The following is a 22205-nucleotide window of genomic DNA, read 5'->3' on the forward strand; positions in this document are numbered from 1 at the left end:
GAGCCCATAAACTTATTGTTGATTTGATTTACTTCAGTCATTTTTTTTAATTTTAATTTTAATTTCAAAGGAATTATTCTGAGGCCCTTGGTTATTATACACTTTGTCTTTGTTACGCTCACATCAAATGAAAACTGATCCCGTCACAGCCGCCTCATTTCAGTCTCCTCTGTAATTCTCCCCTACACACACACACACACACACACACACACACACACACACACACACACACACACACACACACACACACACACACACGCAAGCACACACACACACGCAAGTACACACACACACACACACACACACACACACACACGCTCACTCACTCATAGAGGTCACCAGGGATGATGCAAAACTGAGATAAGAGGATACTTAAATACTCTATGTGTGTGTGTGTGTATCTGTGTGTGTGGTATCTATATAAACATACACACACACATACATACAGTGAGGCCAGCCTGGGATTGTCTCTGTGATGAAACCAGCAGTAATGTCTGCTGCTGGCATGACAACTCCATCCACTGTGACATGACTGTGTGTGTGTGTGTGTGTGTGTGTGTGTGTGTGTGTGTGTGTGTGTGTGTGTGTGTGTGTGTGTGTGTGTGTGCGCGTGTGTGTGTGTGTGTCTGTGTGTGTGTGTGTGCGCGTGTGTGTTTGTCTGTGTGTGTGTGTGTGTGTGTGTGTGTGTGTGTGTGTGTGTGTGTGTGCGCGTGTGTGTGTGTGTGTGTGTGCGCGTGTGAGTGAGTGTGTGTGTGTGTGTGTGTGTGTGTGTGTGTGTGTGTGTGTGTGTGTGAGGACCTTTGACCTCCTCACTGTGTCTGTTACAGAAAGTTGTGCAATCTGTTCTTAAAGTCAACTTTTAAAATAAATTGGACGTAAAGATGATTTTTACCTTTAACTTTGTTTTTTATGTGTTTAAGCGTTTGATCTTAATCCCAGCACAAGGATTGCATGAAACGAAACGGCTTAAAATGAAAGATTGCGTTGGCATATTTTTGCCGATGCTTCAGTTGTGCAGCCCCTGATACGGAGCATGTTTGCTGATTTTCAACTTAATCTCTGTTAGTGGCTTCACACTTGCACAAAACGCCTGAAAACTTCCTGAAGTTTAACCGTTCTCCCGGTAAGTTTGTCGCATGAAGTCAGGAACCGTATTCACATCTGCAAATGTCCTGTAAATATCTAGATTATTTCAGGAGGACTGCTGCGGACATTCTCCTGATCTGGTTGTTCACACATGCACCTCACAGCGGGAGACTAACCCTGTCAGACAGGAGGGCAGGGGGTTGGGGGTCTGAGGACACAAGGCATGATGTTTGTGATAACGTTTATATCCTGTGACTGCTGCACGGTGCATAGACTGTATGCACACGGCCGCTACAATCCCCAAGCACATCATTAAAGTGCTGCATTATATTATCTGTGCACTTTGATCTTCTCCGCAGAACTCACTGCCCATAGCATGATTCTTGATTGCACATTCAAATCAAATGTGAAACACATTTTCTGTAATGCTGATGAAAGAGGTCACAGATTTATGATTTGTCCTGAAATCAGAGAGCAGCCTTCACTTGAACGCTGACAAGAGCACACACTCAGGGTTACAATCTCTAAGGAACTTGAAAAAATAACACCTGCTACTGCATGATTTCCCCCATCGTCTTTCTGTTCATGTGATCTGTGTCCCTGTCTTCAAGAGGTCAAAAAGCTCGAGCAACACTTGTAGTAAGAAAAGCAACAAACATCATTTAAATAGGGAAGGTAGGAAATTGAAAGAGAGGTACAAAATTTTAAAAAAAAGGTAAAGACAACCAATCAAATGCATCCACTTATTTGTATTTCAGCCAATACAAAACTAACCAGCCCACCACTGGTTAGGTTTGTTGGCCAGACCAATGGGCACTGACATAGAGGTGAGGGGCGTGTCCAATTAAAGCAAGGATGACAACACCTGGTTAAAAAGTAGGGCTCCCTGTCTTCAACAAACAGGCGTGACTTAAACTGCAGGTCCGGACTCCATCGAGGCTGGTGGTGAGTCTCTCCTGTTTATAGACACTAAAAGTTCTGTGCTCTGTTAAGTAAGCCACTGAACGACTAGGCGTTCAGGTGAGGAGGCAGGTTACCTTAGGTTAGTTTCTACACCTGGGCCTTTCAGCTCACCTGATGGAGGACCTCTTGATCTTCATTTTAAAGCCGATGGTAACGAGTCAGAGCAGCCACACATCGTAGACTGCACTCTGCAAAACAGAAGCTATAAATGTTACCAGGGGATGATCATATTGACATAAGAGAAGGAAGTTTTCATTATTAAAAGCTATATATTTCACTGCAGCAAGACTAAAAAAGAGACAGAAAAGTCAGCACACTAAATGTCCTTCAAGTTTCCTTTATCTGGGTAAGAGCAGCGTACAAAACAACAATGGACGCATTTCAGCACAAGGCCTTCATCAGCATCAACACTGTGCTGAAACGCGTCCGTTGTTGTTTTGTTTTGTTTTCTTACACAAATAAAGGAAACTGGAAGGACATTTAGTGTGCTGACTTTTCTGTCTCTGTTTTCAATGTCTATCTCTTGAACATGTCAGGGGTGTTAAAAAATGCATCTCTTGAAATGAGAAAATGATTCAAATGAAAAGAGATAGACGACAAGCTGAGAGCTGGAGCTGAGGCGGGTTTTAAGCCGTATGATAAACTGCTACACCGCACCCACCCGTCAATGAACCCAACTATGCATAACATGTATCGATCAGAAAATCAGAACGGATGTGTTTTGAAAAAACAGTCAGCCCCAGTACAGCACAATAACTAATCAGACCTTTATCTTTTTTGAACCAGGCTGTAAACATGTTAATCTATGCTGTAAAAAATGACTTTTTTGAATTGGGTGTGTATGTGACTTCCTGTGCTTCTGCAGCGAGCATCAAGCGGACCCTTGAAGAACTGCAGGATCTTGCACTTCTGCACTGGCTTCATTTTTCAAAACCTGAGATTGCCGCTTATATCATCGTAAAAATACAAAAGTAGTTGAATGAACTTTTATTGTAGATGCACTCAGTGAAAATTGTTTCTTCTTTGTGTCGTCTTTTGGAGCCACATTTACGAGGATGCAAACCCACAAATGAAGAGAAAAAAAATCCATGTATGCTGTTAAATCTGTGTCCATGCATGTGCCTTCTCTCTGATCCCCCAGCAGCGAGCACAATCTAATTAACCATCCATCCCACACAAGCTTTTAAAGCCCACACAATAACTGCTGTTTCCTTCATGCGGTTTAGGATTTATGAATCAAACAAATCCTCCTCTCATCTTCCTCAGCGTCTCTCAGGTGTGTTGCATCAGCAGCTAATTAGGCTCCTTATTCTTCCCCCCATGTGAGCGTCAAATCCTTTCCTCATTTACCAAAATACAAATCTCGTTAAAAAAACAGTGCAGAGCGACTCTCGATGCTTATTGACATGATTCAGATTCATCATTCAAACTCGTCAGGGCTCTTGTGTCAGATTTCAGACTGACACGTGAATTAAGATTTTCCTGCAGCACGGCAAACAACCAGCGCGACATTTATGAAGCGTTTGCATCATTTTATTGGACGGATGGTGGAGATGAGAAACATTCTCGTGTTTAGGTCTTTCTTTCAGCATTAACACATTGCTTCTTTTAAACGTTTGTCAAGCTGTTTTTACGCATGCACTCCTGAAAACGTCTTGCAGAAATCTCCTGAAAAACTCCTGATATGGGGCACTGGTGGCACAGTGGTTAGTGCATGCACCCCATGCATGGAGGCTGTAGTCCTCTAAGCGGGCGGCCCAGGTTCAAATCCCACCTTTGACTCCTTTCCCACATGTCATTCCCCACTCTCTCTCTCTCTCTCCCTGGTTTCCAACTCTATCCACTGTCCTAACTCTCTATTAAAGCCGCAAAAAGAAAGAAAAATAAAAACTTCTGTTATTTCCTGGAGGAGCTGCATGTGTGAAAGTAAACAGACACATTTTTCCCTCAGACTTCCCCCGGAGTTTCTCCTGCCAGATCCCTATTGTTCTTCCGCAGCAAGTCCGAGTGAGCTGATGTGAGAACGCAGCAGTATATTATCAGTAGAATTCACCTCGAGCCAATAGGAGGGGGGGGAGTGACGTTTATATCCTGTGACTGGAGTCAGTGCAGATGCTGCATTCATGTGGTATCTGGTGGAATATGGACACATTGGAAAAACTACTTTCCAAGTTGTAAAATGCACATGAATACCTGCTAAAGTCGGAACAACGACTCAGAAATTTGGAAAATAATTAGGTGCCCGACTTGCTGACTTGAGGTCAGAATCGTTCTGAGGACTGGTGTTAAATGTTTACATTTATTCATTTTTAGATTTAAAAGAAAAAAAGATTTATTTTTTGGATTTTTGTGCCTTTATTGGAGAGATAGGACAGTGGATAGAGTGGGTAACCAGGGAGAGAGATAGAGTGGGGAATGACATGCAGGAAAGGAGCCACAGGCGGGATTCGATCCTGGGCCGCGCACACTAACCCCTGCGCCACCAGCGCCCCATGTTTACATGTATTTTGTTGGTGTGTCAGGACTCTGGCTGCTGGAGTTGTACTGGTTTATTTGTTCTCATTGTTTCCCTCCAGTGTATCAACAAGAAACTGTGCGAGGCCTCACAGAGCTTTAGAAAAAACAAATAGACAAGATATGAATAAGTTCAGATGCAATTTTTATGATTCCTCTCGCTCGCCTCTGGGTCTGACCAGAAATACACAAAGATTATCCGCCTGGAATTTCCCAAAAACTGCATCAAGATCCAGAGACACAAGTTGGCTCGATGGACTTCTATCTTTGGTACAATTTTGAGATTAGGGTAAAAAAAAAAAAAAAAAAAAAAAAAAACCTCTGTAGAAACGAGCTGGATTAAAATCAGTCCAATATGTTTTGAATGATGTCGAACATTTTGTTTGATAATGGATCATAGGAGAGGGTAACACTTCCTTTAGTGATAGCTGAGCCGACTGTGAAATCTAAATGTTCAGGTGACAGAAAGAGAGTTGAATAAAACTTCAGTGATTAACATTTGACGAGTTTTGTTCTAAAGGAGAAAAAGATTTTAGGAACAAGATGAGGGGATTAAAATAGTTTAGAAAAAAACCTGAACAGTGTATCAAAGAAGCATCAAATATTAAGTTTTATTTTAACTCTGTGTGTGTGTGTGTGTGTGTGTGTGTGTGTGTGTGTGTGTGTGTGTGTGTGCGCGTGTGTGCGTGTGTGCGTGTGTGTACACGTGCATGTGTCCGTGGTTTCATTGCTCTCCTGTGCAACCATCAAATGCAACTTGAGGCAATACCCTACACAAACACACACACACACACACACACTCAGATACACACACACTCACCCATCTCCGACCGAAACAAACAAAACAAACAAACACACACACACACTCCCTCTCACACCATCCGGCTGCTTTCTGCCGTAACGAGGTGCAATCAACACGCAATGCTGACCAACACACACATTCACACAACACACACACAAGCACACACACACACACACCACACACACAGGAACACAAACAACATGCTCTCACACACACACATACACACACACACACACACACACACACACACACACACACAGTGAGGCTGGTTGAAGGATGAAGTCAGCCTCTGATTGCAGAAGAGTTACAGAGTGTTGAATAGTTCCTGTGTGTGTGTGTGTGTGTGTGTGTGTGTGTGTTGACCTCATACTGCCATGATGTCACATCTATACTGTAAGAGTTGCATGAACAGCAGCAGTCATCTGAACACTCTCACTCACACATTCATGTTTTGAACATTGAGGTAAATAAAAAGGAATTAAAAAGCTTTTTGTTTTTGCTTTGACATTTTTTTCTTTTTCAAATAAATAAATAAGAATAAAAGTTGTGGTAGATGAAGATGCTTAAAGTTGAAAGACGATATTCAAAAAAATAAGATAATTGTTCCTAAATTTTAAGTTATTTTAGGGCAACAAAAACAAAATATAAAACTTAAAAAGAATAATCAATTTTATTTTGAAAGGCTCTTATCAAAACCAAAGTCACAAAGTGCTTCTTTACAGAACATAAAAATGTCAACAGTAAAATACAGAGATAATAAAGTCGTATTAAAACCATGAATTTAAGAAAACAAGAAGACAGAGACTTTAAAATAGAAAGTACTGAGACAAAGACTACAGGAGACAATGAGACATCATGGGTAAAACAAGGATAAGAAGAAGGCCTTTCGGTGAAAATAAGTCTTCAGAAATGATTTAAGAGAAGATATTGATGCAACTCGTCTGAGATCCTGAGGTGGGTCGATCGACAGCCGAGGAGCCGGAGCAGCAAATGCTCCGTCTGCTTCGGTTTTCAACTTTCTGAGAGATCCACAGAATAAAATTATTGTAAAAATGCTTTGACAAAACATTTAAACTCTGTTGATCTTTATAAGCTTTGCTTTACTTTCATTTTCATTTATGTTTCAAATTGTAACTGTTTTAAATAATCTCAGTGGTTTTTGTCACTGATTCTGAGTGTTTCTTGTGTTTTTGCTTGTTTTACTGTGCTTGTAATCTCAACGGTGTTGGAAATGAGGCAAACCTCAGCGTCCTTTCGAGGATAAATAAAGGTTTGAAAATGAAAAAGAAATGAAAATTTAATTTAAGTCACTTGCTCTGCGTCTTTGTTGCATACAACCAAATCTTTCTCCGTGTGTGACAACACAAATGCACGATTAGACTTCTCTTCTGTGTGAATAAAGTTTAGTTTTGCTTTACATTTCAGGCTGTTTGAGAGCTTTCTGCATCTTTTGCTGTACTTTATAATAGTTTTTAGAATATACTCTGATCAAAATATTTGAATATTTGTTTGACATTTTCTGTCTATAATCCTTAAATGAGCTTGTTACAATAAAGCTCAAACTGAAGAAGCAGACACAGAAGTTGGCACAACTTCACCAACTACCACGGTGCATGAAGAGTGAAAGGTGAGAGGTCAAAATGTTCCAGCAACACTTGTAGTATGAAGATCAACTTTATTAACAAATTAGACAGAAGCGTTTCGGCTTTTGGCCTTTGCATGACCCTGATGAAGTGTTGCTGGAGTTTTGTGACCTCCAATAAAGCTCAAACTTAAAGGAGGAACTTTAGGCTTGTGTCAATTTTGGCGACCCCTGTGGACAAAGCAGTACCTCATCGCTTTGCTATTCTTGTCCTGTAAGTTGTTGGATGTTAAAAGAAGTCCAAGTGTATCACTTATAGTGCTTCCAAACTTGCAGAAAACTCCATAGGAGCTGTATGGGTGAACGCAAACAGTGTGTTAATCGTGTTTGCATTGAAGAGCTGATTACCGACGAGAAAACACTGAAGAGTTTCAGCAGCGTGAAAATGTTTCAGCAGCATTAGTTGAAGGTTGAGTGTCAGAGGATGTTTGCGCTCTGAATTATTGATGAACAACCATTAATTAACTTTTCTCACAGTGTTTTTATGTGATGAAACCCGTCCAGTTATCTCCCATCTGCTGCATCCTGTGTGTGTGTGTGTGTGTGTGTGTGTGTGTGTGCGCGTGTGTGTGTGTGTGTGTGTGTGTGTGTGTGTGTGTCAGTTTGATCCGTACAGAGCGTCTGCATGATGCAACACACATACAATAGCCATAAACCACCGCACACACATTCACTTTGTTGATGAATGACAGTCAAACGCTGCAGACGTGAAGGACTTCAGTCAGATCACAGAAAATGTAAAACGACTCAAAATCAGATTTTAAAAAAATGAACTGTGAAGTCAGAAACAGGTGATTCACACTAACATGAACTCTCATCTGCAGCTCAGTGATTAATTTCCTCTCACTGTTTCTGTCTTCAGGATGAGTCAAAAGGATGACATGAGATTTGATGCAGAGCAACTTGCGGCCACAAGAGGGAGACAAACTCCACCTTCTCATCAGGTCTACATTGGCACAGGGACCAATCATAGACTGTAAATATTAAGGTATCAATATACTTCTTCATGTTTTAATTATACAAGAAAAAACATGCTTAATATATTTAAAATATGTCAAAATGCAGCCAACATTATAAACATCTGGACTAAAGTCTGAGTCTTAAATTACAAAGAAAAGATAAAGACTCTTCGATTCAAACACACAATCTTCTGCTAAAATAAAAATTCTCTTTTTTCCAAATATGTTCCCTCTCACAAAATGAACATGCCTTCCTCAGAATAACTCACTTAAAAATGTTAATTTTTCTTTTTTTTTAATCCTTGCTTCCATGCAATGTCTTTACTTCCTGTAACAAAAAGTCTGCACCCAACTAAAACGCTGACTTTACAGAAAGTCCTCTTCCTTGAAGAAGCTCCTCTCTTTTACAATGATCTAGTCTCCAGAACAGTCTTACCTGTTTAAAAATGTTAAAATGTTCTCACTCTATGTCCATACTTTTAAAAAACCTCCCTATTGTTGTAGATTATGAGATAAATGCAAAAATAGTCTTTTTAATTCGAGGTCACATATTCTCCTCCTCTTCAAACAGTTTAAATAAGTCTCAGAGCTCCCTAAAACATGTCTGTGAAGTTTCTTGTTCTAAATCCATTCTGATCCTGTATTTCATCATGTCTATAAACCCCTCTATTTCAGCCCTGCTCAGAACAGGCTGTTTCTGTGTCTTTAAATGTAAATGAGCTGTGTCTGACCACGCCCCCTCTCTGGAAGGGCTTGGGTGGCTCTGGCTTTCTCGTTTCCAGTTTTTAACAATGACCAGGCAGACTCAGAGGGCAGAACAAACACTTAGCTGTGGCAGTGTCACCCACCTGGGGGAGGGGCTACTGCCCTTTGTGATGTCATGAAGGGAATATCTCCAAACAGCCTGTTTGAGCACACATTTTCTGAAAAGTGGAGCAGGCAAAAGACAGAGAGGATGGACTTTTTTCATAATAACGGGGGAAAACATCTCAGTCCTCGACTATCATCAGTTCCTCAGTCTAGGACTGTGGGGATGGCTTCATAGCCTATATAGTTAAATCGGTGTCTTGTTATCTCTCCTCTGCCATTTTTTGTTTAAATTTCCTCCAGTACCATTGCACCCAAGAGTCACTTTTTTGATTCCACATACACACATTGACCTCCTTCTTTGTCACATGAATCACAGCAACATCTGTCTGATTAGTGTGAACTGTCTTCATGACTTAAGGTTTGGTTTTGGATTTGCTCTTATCTAACACAAATGTGGAAACAAGGTCACAATATTCACTATAAACTAGTTAGATGTAAACACGGCTCTGACAACAGTACAGCAGGTGGGACTCACGCTTCTCACTCATTGAAGACAGTCATGACTCAGAGAGACATTTACACAGGATTTACTTTATTTCTGCTTTATTTATGTGTAAAATATCACACATTCTGCTCTGAAAGAGGACATATTATCCCCCTTCTCCACCTTTTCAAACAGTCCCCTGTGGTCTAAATGAAACATCTGTGCTGTGCTTTGGTCAAACTATAACATGAATCAAGCACCAGAGGAGGTTTGTGACCCTGTATAAACCAGCTCTCTCAGAACGCTCCGTTTTGGTGTGTGTGTCTCTTTAATGCAATGAGCCCCCCTGAGTTTAGACATAACTCCTTGCTAGAGAGAATAAAAATGGTGGACCTGCACAAAAGTTTTGTTCTAGGCGTTCTAGGTGGAGTCCATGGGTGGAGATACAGGGGAGGGGAGGCGATTTTCTTTTACCAGAATCCCACTGTGACATCACAAGGAGAGCACATTTGAAACAGAGCAGATTTCCCTTTGTTTTAAGACTCATGCAGACTACAAACAAAGGATTGTTGTGGGTCTGTAGACACTCAGGTTACCCAAATATATGTTCAAGAACACTGTGAAAGTGGATTTCTCATAATATGTCCCCTTTGAATAAAGTGTTACCACAATTTTAAGATGTTAAATTAACAATTCCTTTTTACATGAACAATTATCTTGAGCCTCTCGTTTATCTTCTCTGGAATGACAACCAGATCGTCTCTCTTTGTTACTTCATGACATGCTGGTCTGACGTCACGCTGACACAAACAAAACAAAACCCAGTCAGAGTCAGAATAAAACCTTCCTTCATCAGTTTGTGGAGCAGAAACAATGAGACGACAATCCAAAAACGACTCACTGAGAATCTGAAATATTTGCGGTCGTGTTCAGGATTTTACACACTCACTTTGTTTGTGCGCTCGACTTATATACACAGAGAAAGAAATCCAGGCGTAAAGCTTTTACTTTTGGACTTAAAACTGATGGTTTTCACTCTCAAAGGAGGGGATTTGTGTCCCAAAGTCAGATCTAAAATCATCCAGTGTGTAGCCAGGCTTAGTCTCTGACATCCCCCATCCAAAGTTCACCTATTGGTCTGGTATCGTTTAGTGTTACCCATCTATTCTTGTAACAATCAGAGACGTGTGCTACAGTTGATTCACAATTCACAAGAATTTAACGTTTAAACGGGTCGTGTGAATTACCATCCTGATATATTCTGGCCTCGTCGAGCTGACAAAGCAGGAGTAAAATATGGGACTCAACGAGCTGCTTAAATCACATATACGTCCAGGAATGTCAAATATCTGAATGCAGTTTGAGTGGACTCAGTCACATTTTCTACATTGCAGCTGTAGTGAAGGAACGCAGTAATGTTGGGCGTTCAGCCGGACGTTAAACACAGACAGGCAGAAAGCTGAAAAAAGGTTAACTGGAATATAGCAGCAGATTCCAGAGTCAGGTGACACAAATGTATCTGTTAAAGTCTGGAGCGTCATCAGTGACCAAGTTGATTTCATTTCAAGTTTATAAGATTAACAAGATATCTCATCTAGTAAACGTTTGACTTAAAATGAACTCTGAATGTGGTCGAGAATCTCTTACAACTGCTCCACTTTGTCCCTCAAAAGACCTTTTCAAATAGTGGATCCTGCTGGTGCGTGGAACAGAAAATGTCAGAGATTAGATTATTGATAAATCAGGTCCAGTGACTCCATGAAAAAGTATTGAGGTGCTGTTGCAAACTTATACAGTCATACCTTGAACACTGTGAGAGTGAAGTTTTGCACTGAGGGAGATCGGCATTTGTGGCAGTAACTGACCTGAGTTGTTTATTTATAATTAAACTACTGGATTATGTTTTCTGTTCTCTGGTATGTTCTTCTCCACTGTTTTGTTGATATTGTGATTCTGTCAAACTACACATTACATAACATTTCATCTTGAGGGGAAAATTCATTTTTTAAAATGTAATTTCTTGGCAATTCCCTTCGAACCACAAATTTTATTTTTTAAAAGTCATCAGCATTCATCCTCTGTGCATCAGGACTATTTGCACCAAATTTTATTCCAATAAATCAATTAATTGTTGACATACTTACATTTGGAGGAATAACTCTTTTTTTAGAGTTATTTTTCTTAATTCTCGGACTTACCGATCAACATGGAGCTGCATTGCAATCAAAACTAAACTAAACTATTCTTCATTACATGTGCATAAAGATGTCTCATTTTTTTGTAGTGTATTTATGTTATGTAAAGTCCTAGTTTCCCCCCCTGAATAACGTGATATCAGTCAGTCAGCCTCTCTGTCTGTGTGTTGTTAACCACCAGCTGTGCTCCGCTTATTAACCTGATAACCAGCTCCCACATGGCTTCTGTTAAAACACACACAAACACGTGCACAGACACACACACACACACACACACACACACACACACACACACACACACACACACACACACACACACACACACACACACACACACACACACACACACACAGAGAGAGATAAAAGACTGCATCTGATCTCTTTTAATGGCAGCCAAAAGAACTTCATCTGTGACACGTGAAACTTCTCCAGATTTTGACCTAAAAAAAAAAAAGAAAGTAAAAAAAACCCTTTCTGCTTCTTGAGATGTACTGAAGGCAAGTTTTTTTTAGCGTTTAAGTTTTTTTTTCAGTTTTACACTCTGTATTCTGACTGCTTAGAAAAACTCCCTTCATTGTCTTATTACCTGGTCTCTGCTTGGTTCCAGGTCAGCCCTGGGTCCAGTCTGCTCCTGACCCCTCTCCATCAGGCCCTCATGAGCCTCATTAGCAGCAGCTGATCAGAACAGAAGTTAGAGCGGAACATGTGAGGTGTGTCGGCGGTCATGAGACTGGATGTACCGTTTCAATTAAAACAGAAGTGACCGACGATCTGCTGCTTGTTAAGCGCAGGATCTCCGCTCTCATTGGCTGACCCCAGTCCAACTATGAACTTGACGGCTAAGACAGACAAACGTAGCTGCTTTGGAAGAATTTTTAATATTGATCTAGTGTGGGAAAATAAATCTAAATGTATACTTCAGAGTTAATTGATAACAACTTGCTTCAGGTTCATTCTGGTGGGAGGGCTTGAAAAAGTAAACTTTGGTAACTAAATATGAATTTATATCTATGGCGATCAGACTTTATGGTGTGTCCCATATGTTAACAGTTTTCCAAAGTCCTTCTGAATATCTGTAAATCTCTAAAATGTCCCAGTTTTTTACATCCGCTCCCGATTCATACAGTCATGATAATAAGTCATGTTTTCAGCGCTGACAGAATCAATATGTGATGATGGCTGAGCTTAGTTACGGCACTACTAAAATAGTCAAATTTCCTGCAGGCTGGAAGTCATTGAGGCTGTTAATTGGACACAGAGACTAAATAGACACAGGGGTAATCAAACACAGGTGAGACTGATAACACAGGTGAAGATAATGAGGGCCATCAACATGGACCAGTCTGAACAGAGTGGTCAGGAGGGCCAGTTCTGTCCTGGACTGTCCACTGGACTCTGTAGAGGAGGTGGGTGAGAGGAGGATGTTAGTGAAGCTGACATCCATCATGGACAACCCCTCTCACCCCCTGTATGACACTGTGGGGGCCCTGAGCAGCTCCTTCAGCAGCAGACTCAGACACCCACCCTGCAAGACAGAGCGCTACCGCAGGTCGTTCATTCCATCTGCAGTCAGACTCTTTAATCAGACTCTTTAACAACATCACCACCTCATGCTACACACTGTATGTTTGATTTTTAATAATTATATTCCTGTCTCCTGTTTTCTTGAGCTGCTGTAACCCACAAATTTCCCACATGGGGGATCAATAAAGTTTATCTTTATCTTTATCTTTATCTTTATCGTCACTCAGGCGACCTGCCTATGGGCAGGGTACAAGCCATCCCCTTGGTTGGGGTCCCAAGGGCCCCCGTGGCCAAGGGCGAAGTGAAAATGTCAGAACAGTGACAACCATGAACTGTATACATTGTAATACTGATTTCTTCTGGATTTCTCACATATTTATTTACAGTCTATGGTCTAAAAGTAGTTTTATCAACAACAACGAAACTAAAAAAGACACCAAAGCTCTCGTCTTTTATCGTTTTAACACAGACTTCTTATCCTTAAACATGTTCTTACACCCAAGTAGTGATTTGTAGCACAATGTGAGAATTTAAATGTAAAGATTAGCCTCAAAATGTTTCTTACATTTAATGATAAAACTTTGCTAATGTATTGCTCTGCTAACCCGGACAAAGTCTAGTAACTGCTCTGACAAATAACTAATAACCATAATTGTATATTTTAAAAAAGTGTAGTTTTAAGTGTAGTTTAGCTATGTTGTCAAGTGGACTGCTAACGTCGAACTGAATGGGCGGAGTTAAGTCCCGCCTTACTGCTGTTGCTAGGTTGATCCGAAGTTAGGTTGAGACTGCAAATCCAATATGGATGCGGCCGTCGATTGGACTCATTTGCTGCCTACGTAACAGACGGGTCAGGGTTTGTCCAGTAATATTTACAGTCTATGTTCTGCTCTCACGTCGCACGTTTCCTAATCAACGTGCTTTGTTGGAAATCAATGAATCACCGGAGCATGCGTACATGTCAGATATCCTGAATGGAATCAGTTCCCATATTGGAAATGTGTTTGGTGAAGGGACAACCTCGATACGATAGAGAACTCAAGAATGTAACAAAACACACTAGAACATAAACACTAGGATACAAAGTTACAGAATAACACTAAAGACTAACCTAGAAAACACACAAGGAAACACCATCAGGGAAGAATGACAACTAAAAACAAGAAAATCTGAACTCTGAAAATCTACAAAATAAGAAACCAAATCATGACAGCTATTTTACCACAGTTTTTTTTTTTAGATTTTCGGATTTTTATAAATATACAAGACTAAATTGAATTAATGAATAAATATAGCCTAAATCTAAATGCTGAATAACATTTTTACTGTTACTGAAAGTTTGAGTTATTCTTTATTTAGAACATGATGCAGAAAAAAGAAAATAATGTTTTATTTGATTCCCTTAAATCTTGTTTTCAACTTGCAATAAAAAGTGTTTTATTGTATTTCATGTTTTTCGCTCGTAGCTGAGCCTGTTGTAAAATATTAAAATGATTGTTATTTTAACACCCATTCAAGCTGAGGTATGATCATGTGAGTGTCGTTGGAGGTCAAGACCCATTCACAGCTTGCTGACTGTGTGTGTGTGTGTGTGTGTGTGTGTGTGTGTGTGTGTGTGTGTGTGTGTGTGTGTGTGTGTGTGTGTGTGTGTGTGTGTGTGTGTGTGTGTGTGTGTGTGTGTGTGTGTGTGTGTGTGTGTTGTTGAGCCTCAGGATCAGAGTTAACACTGTAAGAAAGTTAAGTCACGTTACTGTCAGCGGGGCGTGACTCAAAACCAATTACAACTTTTTTTTTTAAATCTCAGATTCCTGTTTGGAAAGGAATCGTGACACACACACACACACACACACACACACACACACACAGAGAGACACACAGACATATCTAAAACGTTGTCATCCCATTGGCTGCCACTGATGAATGGATGAGTTGTTGACCAATCAGGAGCATGTGACCAGTAAATATGTAGACTGCCCGACATCAGCTGGACTCACTCTGACTGTCCTTCTGTCACACACACACACACAAGGACACACACACACAAGGACACACACACATTCTGTGCCACACAGTTTTTAACAGAGGTTTCTCACAGAAACTCACACACACACACACACACACACGTCTCTCTGCTTTATATACAACATCACATCGGTCGCCAATCATCCGTCCATCATGCACAGCAAAGAACAGATCAGGTAAGAAAACACCTTTAGTTTATCTGTATTATTTACTTTTTTTATAGAATAAATGTTACATATTTTAAGTGCTTCAAGATCAAGGCTTTCCTCTCATAAAGCTGTTATATTTCTCCATATTAATGGTTTTCTTACTTTAATCTTTGTGTCCTCACCCAAGAAGCTTTACTGGGACGAGTTTAACCCAAAAGCTAAAATGAAAGTTCAGTTTGTTCAGTCATTTGTTCGTGTTCTGGATGTCTTGTTGGTCACTTTATTAAGTAGTCGACAGTGCAAATATGTTTGTATAAATCAGAAGAGAGAAAGAAGAACAGCTGTTCCTGCTGCTGCATAAATAACGGTACAAAGTAAGAAAAATAACCATTGGGCATTGAACTAAAAAACAAAATAAAATAAGCATTTTTGTGAGTGTTGTTGCCGTCCTGCAAACAGATCTGACTTTTGGGGAAACTTTTAAAAACATTGATATCAACAAACTTTGTGGTTAAAAATGTACAAATTTTGCAATGACAGTAGGAAACCTCTTGACAGCACTTTCTCTCCATGCCCTACAAAGCATCGCATGCATTACTGCTTTGAAAAACGAAGGTTGTCAATGAAAGTCAGTGAAGGAAATAGAAGAGGAATTATTTGCGTGGGAGCGAAAAAAGAGGGAGACATAATGGGGATGAACGCTGGTTGGAGGGGCCCCCAATTAATTTTCGTTAAGGGCCCCTACAGACTCTAGAATCCCCACTAATCATACTGCAAGTGTTAGATTTCCAGATGGTAACAATGTCGTTTTTGGGTAAAAAATCATGGAGAAGGGGTGCCGGTTGGTGGCCCGGGGGTTATAATTAGTGTGCCTCATGTAAAGAGGCTTTTGGATATGTTAATGTTTTCATTAATTGAATGAAAACGGATGTCTTAGTACAGGCAGAACTGGTCCACAGTCACTAAAGGATAGTTAGTCATGATCCAGAATGTGTTGCACCTGAACAGACCCAATCGTATTGTGGGAACATACGTCAATACATCAACTTAATTTGTTCCCGAAGGGCGATTAGTTTTGCAGTAAGGCATTACGAGGACAGAACAAGACAAAATACCTGTCGGTAGTTAATCCTTGACTGATGGTGTTAGCAGCTTACATTACAGACAAAATAAACACTGGTCTGCTTTTCTTCACTCCACAACATTCTTCTTCCTTTTTCTTTTCCCGCAGTCACGATGAATACCAGAAGACAGCTGATTGGTTGATGTCTCAGACGAGGCACCGCCCCCAGGTGGCGATCATCTGCGGGTCCGGACTGGGCATGCTCGCTGACACCCTCAAGTGTCAGGACACCTTCGCTTATGCTGACATCCCGGGCTTCCCACAGAGCACAGGTAGTCTATCTATACGTTTATTTATTTATAAAACAGTATTTATTATTACTAAGAGATTATCACTGATTTATCTAATTCACTTTAATTACTGCTCACTTATTTATTCATGTATATTACATTTTAGATTTACATTTCTTAACAGCGTTTTCATGCTGAGTTAAAGAACTTTCTCTCCAGTTTATGCAATATGAAAATATAACTGAACTGGATGGCCTAGCGGTTATGTTGCCCCGCATGTGCATTGCCCATTTTTTCACTCAACTCCATGTCAGCTTCTCTCCCTGTCTGTACTCTGAATATACCAGTGATTGAACATGCAAGGAACAGTATCTGTAAATGAAAGAATAGAGGAGAATCAATAGCCTAGCGGTTATGTTGTGCAACCCACGTACAGAGCTCTGTGTTTAGCCTAGCTTAGCTTAGCACAAAGACTGGAAAGGTAAACTTTTAGCTTTGCTTCTTTGAAAAGGAAGAAAAAGTCCAACATTCAGACGTTCAGGTCTGTCTGGTTTCAGGTCTGGTTTTCATATGTTATTATTTTTGTAATATTTCTGTAAGTTAATACCTATAACTATCTATAACACCTATTATAATTTTTAATATTATTATTATAATATAATACTAATATAATACCTATTACTCTGTCACCTTGATCCTGACTTTTCTTTGTGTGTGTGTGTGTGTGTGTGTGTGTGTGTGTGTGTGTGTGTGTGTGTGTGTGTGTGTGTGTGTGTGTGTGTGTGTGTGTGTTGCAGTTCAGGGTCATGCAGGTCGGCTGGTTTTCGGGGAGCTGAAGGGGAAGTCGTGTGTTTGCATGCAGGGTCGCTTCCACATGTATGAAGGACACTCACTGCTCAAGGTACACACACACACACGCACACGCACACACGCACACGCACACGCACACGCACACGCACACGCACGCACACACACACACACACACACACACACACACACACACACACACACACACACAAACTAAAAGTTATTCTATCACCATCTCACATCAAAAGACAATGTGTCAGCAACTCACAGAGCTTCAAAGACTTGGGATCTTGCAGGATCCATAACTGCAGGACTACAACTAGATTTCTTCTAAGATTATTTCCCACCATGCACCTGGTGGAAATTTACAACTACAACTTTTGAGCATTAAACCGTAAAGATGGAGAAACTGGTGGAGTTGTGTAGAGAGCAAGAATGCTTTGATGTGTCCGTACACCCTGAGGAGACGATCAAACTTGACTCTCTAGAGGAAGTAAAACTCGTAACAAGGTTTCTGTTTGTGAACCTGCTGCGGTCGTTTTCTCACCAGGGATATCGATGGATTTCAATGGGACAATTGTCTGTCCGTCGTTTTTCCTTCTCCTCTCAATCGTGGTTTTAAGAGGACGACAGGTCAACGAGGCATTTCTGTTCTCCCCTCATCTCCACCAGGTTCACTTCCTGTTCCACAGTGCAGGAGGGCCATACATTTTTTTCGCCTCCCTGCATTGTTTACTCGTTTACAGCTTCCTATTTGTTGCTGGCAAAACCACTCCTCTTAGTTGTTGACAGTGGTCATATCATTAAACAACACATGTACATTAGACAAGAGTAAAGACCTGCAATAATATAAAACACGTTTGATTTCATCATATTGCCAAGACGAGAAGAAGACCGCTCGGGTTGTGTTTTATGACCACCTTACACCAAACGTGCCCAAGCTACAGCAACACTCTAGTGATTTTATTACGACTTTGACTTTGAAATTGCTTGAAATGTTGTTTGGTGTAAGACCAGCATAGATGAAATGGTGCATCACTCTTTTGTATGTAGTGAGGAGAAACCAGTCAAATACCAGATACAGAATAAAACAGCTAACTTGTCTCTGTCAGAAGAAAGAAAAATGAAGCGTAATGATACTGATAATGCGTCATGATATGGTGGTTATGTAAGACCAGATCTCACTGAAACGGGCCAAGAAATCATCCATCACACGCTTTTGTGAATAAAAGGCTTCTCCTGCTTTTTTGAAAGTAAGCTGTGTGTTCTAAATGTTAGCGCTTTGAATCTGTACAACAATTTTCCAGACTGTAAAAATGTACATTAACACAATTTCATAACCTTTTTAATGGATTACATTACATGAATTGCAGTCCTTCATTATTTCACACAGAGGAAGAATACACTAAATACATATTCTGACTATTGTGCACAAACTACACACACAAACACACACCAACACAGCTGACTGAAACTAAAGCAGCTCAGTTACACTACCCAAACACATACAGTATGACTGTTTGTAATCAGCAGCACGAGATCCAAACCTGTAACACGACCTGTCTGAGCTGCATGTGTGTGTGTGTGTGTGTGTGTGTGTGTGTGTGTATACTATGTGTGTGCGTGAGTACATGTTCATGTGTGAATGCATGTGTGTGTCAGCAGTGAACCCAGATCAGGTCATGCATTTGTCACATGCAACCTTTTAGCAGACTGGTCAATGCTGCTATTGTTTCCCTCCATGTAACACACACACACACACGCACACACCCGCACGCACACACACACACACACACACACACACACACACACACACACACAAACACACACACACACACATACACACACACACACACACACACACACACACACACTGTCTCTCTCAAACACATTATCTTGAGTGACACAGATACCTGACTTCCCTCTTGTTGGCTCCTTCACAATAAAACATCTGAACTGACTCAGTTACCATGACGACAGAAATACAACACAATTTTTCTTCTGATTTTGAGCACAAGCCAACAGAAAATTACACCTGGAAGGCTGCACTCGTGGCAAACAGACCAAATGATAAAAAAGTCATGAGACTCTGCCTGAGAGTTTAAACTGAAAGAGTAAAAATGTCTGACACCCAGTGCCCCATTAACACCATCTCCATAGCAACAAAAGTTATCATAAAGCCTCCTTTTAAGAAACTAACTATTACCAGGGTTATAACGATAAACGTATCCGTCTGTCTGTCCCTTTATCAGACAACGTTTCCAGTTCGGGTCTTCAAGCTGTTGGGAGTGGAGACTCTGATTGTGACGAATGCAGCCGGCTCATTGGCTGACGGCCTCAAGCCTGGTGACATCATGATCATCAAGGACCACGTTAACTTCCCGGGATTGGTCGGTCTGAATCCACTGAGCGGACCCAACGACGACAAGTAACACTGACATTAACTTCTCTATGTTTTGTTTGTTATTGTATTTTTTATACAATATAAAAATATATATTGTTGTTGTTGTTAAAGTCATTTATTTTATTTGTAATGTCTCATATGTATTTACTCAGGTGTTAATGAAACAATTACTGTAGTTTTGTTTCACTTTATTTTTATCTCTTCCTTTACAGGTTTGGGCCTCGTTTCCCAGCCATGTCTGGTTGCTATGACAAAGGTCTGAGATGCCAAGCGATGGAAATCGCCAAAGAACTGGGCGTGGCCGGACTCATGCAGGAGGGCGTGTACGCCATGGTGGGCGGACCGAACTTTGAATCCATTGCAGAGGCCCGACTGCTGCATCGACTGGGGGTGGACGCTGTCGGTGAGAAACACTCTTCAATATCTTTTTGTTTCTTTGGAGGAATGGAGGAAAATTATGTCTTCTGATGCGAGCAACAAATATCAAAAGAGTTGGGACAGAATCATGTTTACTACTCTGTAGCATAACCAACAGTTAAAGTATAAAAAACAATAATCACACAAATCTTTAACAGAGACTATCCCAAATTATTGTTCCAGGCTTTCAACACATTTAATTCCAGTATTTTTTAATATTGGCTTTAGTGAGCGTTGACTCACTTTTGAAACCAGCCTCAAGTGGCCATTTAAGGAACTAAAGTTTGAGCACACATTGGCTTTTATTTTCAGCATATTAACTAATGATGTTTGTTGTCTGTTTACAGGTATGAGTACAGCTCCTGAGGTTGTGGTGGCAACTCACTGTGGTCTGAGAGTCTTCGGTCTCTCTCTGATCACCAACAAGGTAAACACAATAATCAGTACATCAGTATGGGAAATGATTGTGAATTATATCAAAGGCTACCACACAACAAATTAACTGATCAGTTGATGGCTAAATACATATCATGTATGTTTGGATCGATGCGTTGGTTGATTGATTTTTCGATAGACTGATTGATGATTGAATGACTGAATGACTGATTGGTTGGTGGGTTGTTTTGTGGGTTGGATAAATGATAATAAAACTGTCTGCATGTTGGATGAAGGATTGGTTGGTTGGTTGGTTCTTTGGTTGGTTGGTTGGTTGGTTCTTTGTTGTGTTGGTGTGTGGGCTGGTCTGTTTGTTGGATGAATGATTTAGTTGGTTCTTTGGTTGGTTGGTTGGTTGATTGGTTGGTTGGTTGGTTGATTGGTTGGTTGGTTGGTTGGTTGGTTGGTTGATTGGTTCTTTGTTGGGTTGGTGTGTGGGCTGGTCTGTATGTTGGATGAATGATTGGTTGGTTGGCTGATCCATAGCAATTGGTAAACATATAAGACTTAAAATTATATGTAATTGATTGATTTATTGATTGATTAGCTGACTGATTGATTGATCACAGGTGGTAAAGTGCTATGAGGACACAGACAGCGTGAACCATGAGGGCGTCCTGGAAGTCGGCCGACTGCGCTCAAAGACTGTACAGCAGCTGGTGACTGAATTGATCAGCAGGATGGAGATCAACAACAACAACACAACTAATGCTGTCTAAACACACACACATAAACACTCTGTATATAACTGACTGTTGTATTACTGCATTTTTAAGAGCTTTTTAAAAACATCTTTCATGTCATTTTGTCATGGCTGTAATTTAAAAACCTTATTTATACCAAAAAGTTTGCTAATAATTTTCTATCAGGGTAGTTGAGTGTAAGTATTCATTTATGATATTTTATGAGTCATACAGATTAATATAATGTTGACCTTTGTGTTTTTAAGGTGCTATAATATAAAATGTGTGAGACAGAGACTTTTCTTAAGATTAAAGCAATGACTGAATAAATAAAACATGCTGTCAATCCTCCTTCATCTGTTTGTTTTTTAATCAACCAAACATCATCTTAGTGCAGTGGTCCCAACCTCGTTTTGCCTTTTCAATCACGTTAAAGCTGTCCTACTGTGTTGCAAGTAAACATTCATTTCAGACCACATTCAGGCTTTTTCATGTTTATCACAGTGGACAGAGGAAGAAAGGCTGGGATTCCATTTCTGCACAATGGATGACAGACAGAGACTCTACAAGTTTCTTGTTTTGGCATTAGATACGGCCCAAAGCAGCCTGTGTTCACTACATTTTAAATTACAATATATCTTATGTTGATCAATTAATACAAATTTCAGGCGACCCATTTAAATTAAATTAAACACACGCCAAGGTGTGTTGGTCAGAGCTGCTGTTCCTCATTTGTCCACTAGATACTGCTGTGAGGAAGTAGGGACAACAAGACCAAGAAATAAACCAACAGAATAAATAAGACAGGCCATTGCATCGGAATCAGAATCAGAATCGGGGTTTATTGCCAGGTACATTTACACATACAAGGAATTTGTCTTGGTGTATTGGTGCCATCAATACTTTTTCCCCTTATTTATCAAGAAAACAGTTGTAAGCTTAGTAGCCCTGTGAGG

At 40.3% G+C, this 22205-nt stretch overlaps 1 protein-coding gene across 1 annotated transcript; it reads left to right on the forward strand.

Moving 5' to 3' along the window:
- The first annotated feature begins 14971 nt into the window (after nucleotides 1-14971).
- pnp4a (purine nucleoside phosphorylase 4a) lies at nucleotides 14972-21600 on the forward strand. The gene is made up of 7 exons (XM_020630759.3): nucleotides 14972-15177; nucleotides 16382-16545; nucleotides 17301-17404; nucleotides 19563-19738; nucleotides 19927-20117; nucleotides 20479-20558; nucleotides 21136-21600. The coding sequence occupies exons 1-7, from the start codon at nucleotides 15155-15157 to the stop codon at nucleotides 21283-21285; spliced, it is 888 nt and encodes a 295-aa protein (XP_020486415.1). The 5' UTR covers nucleotides 14972-15154; the 3' UTR covers nucleotides 21286-21600.
- The last annotated feature ends 605 nt before the right edge of the window (nucleotides 21601-22205 follow it).

This window comes from Labrus bergylta, chromosome 5 (genome assembly GCF_963930695.1).
Source record: "Labrus bergylta chromosome 5, fLabBer1.1, whole genome shotgun sequence".
Classification (NCBI taxonomy): Eukaryota; Metazoa; Chordata; class Actinopteri; order Labriformes; family Labridae; genus Labrus; species Labrus bergylta.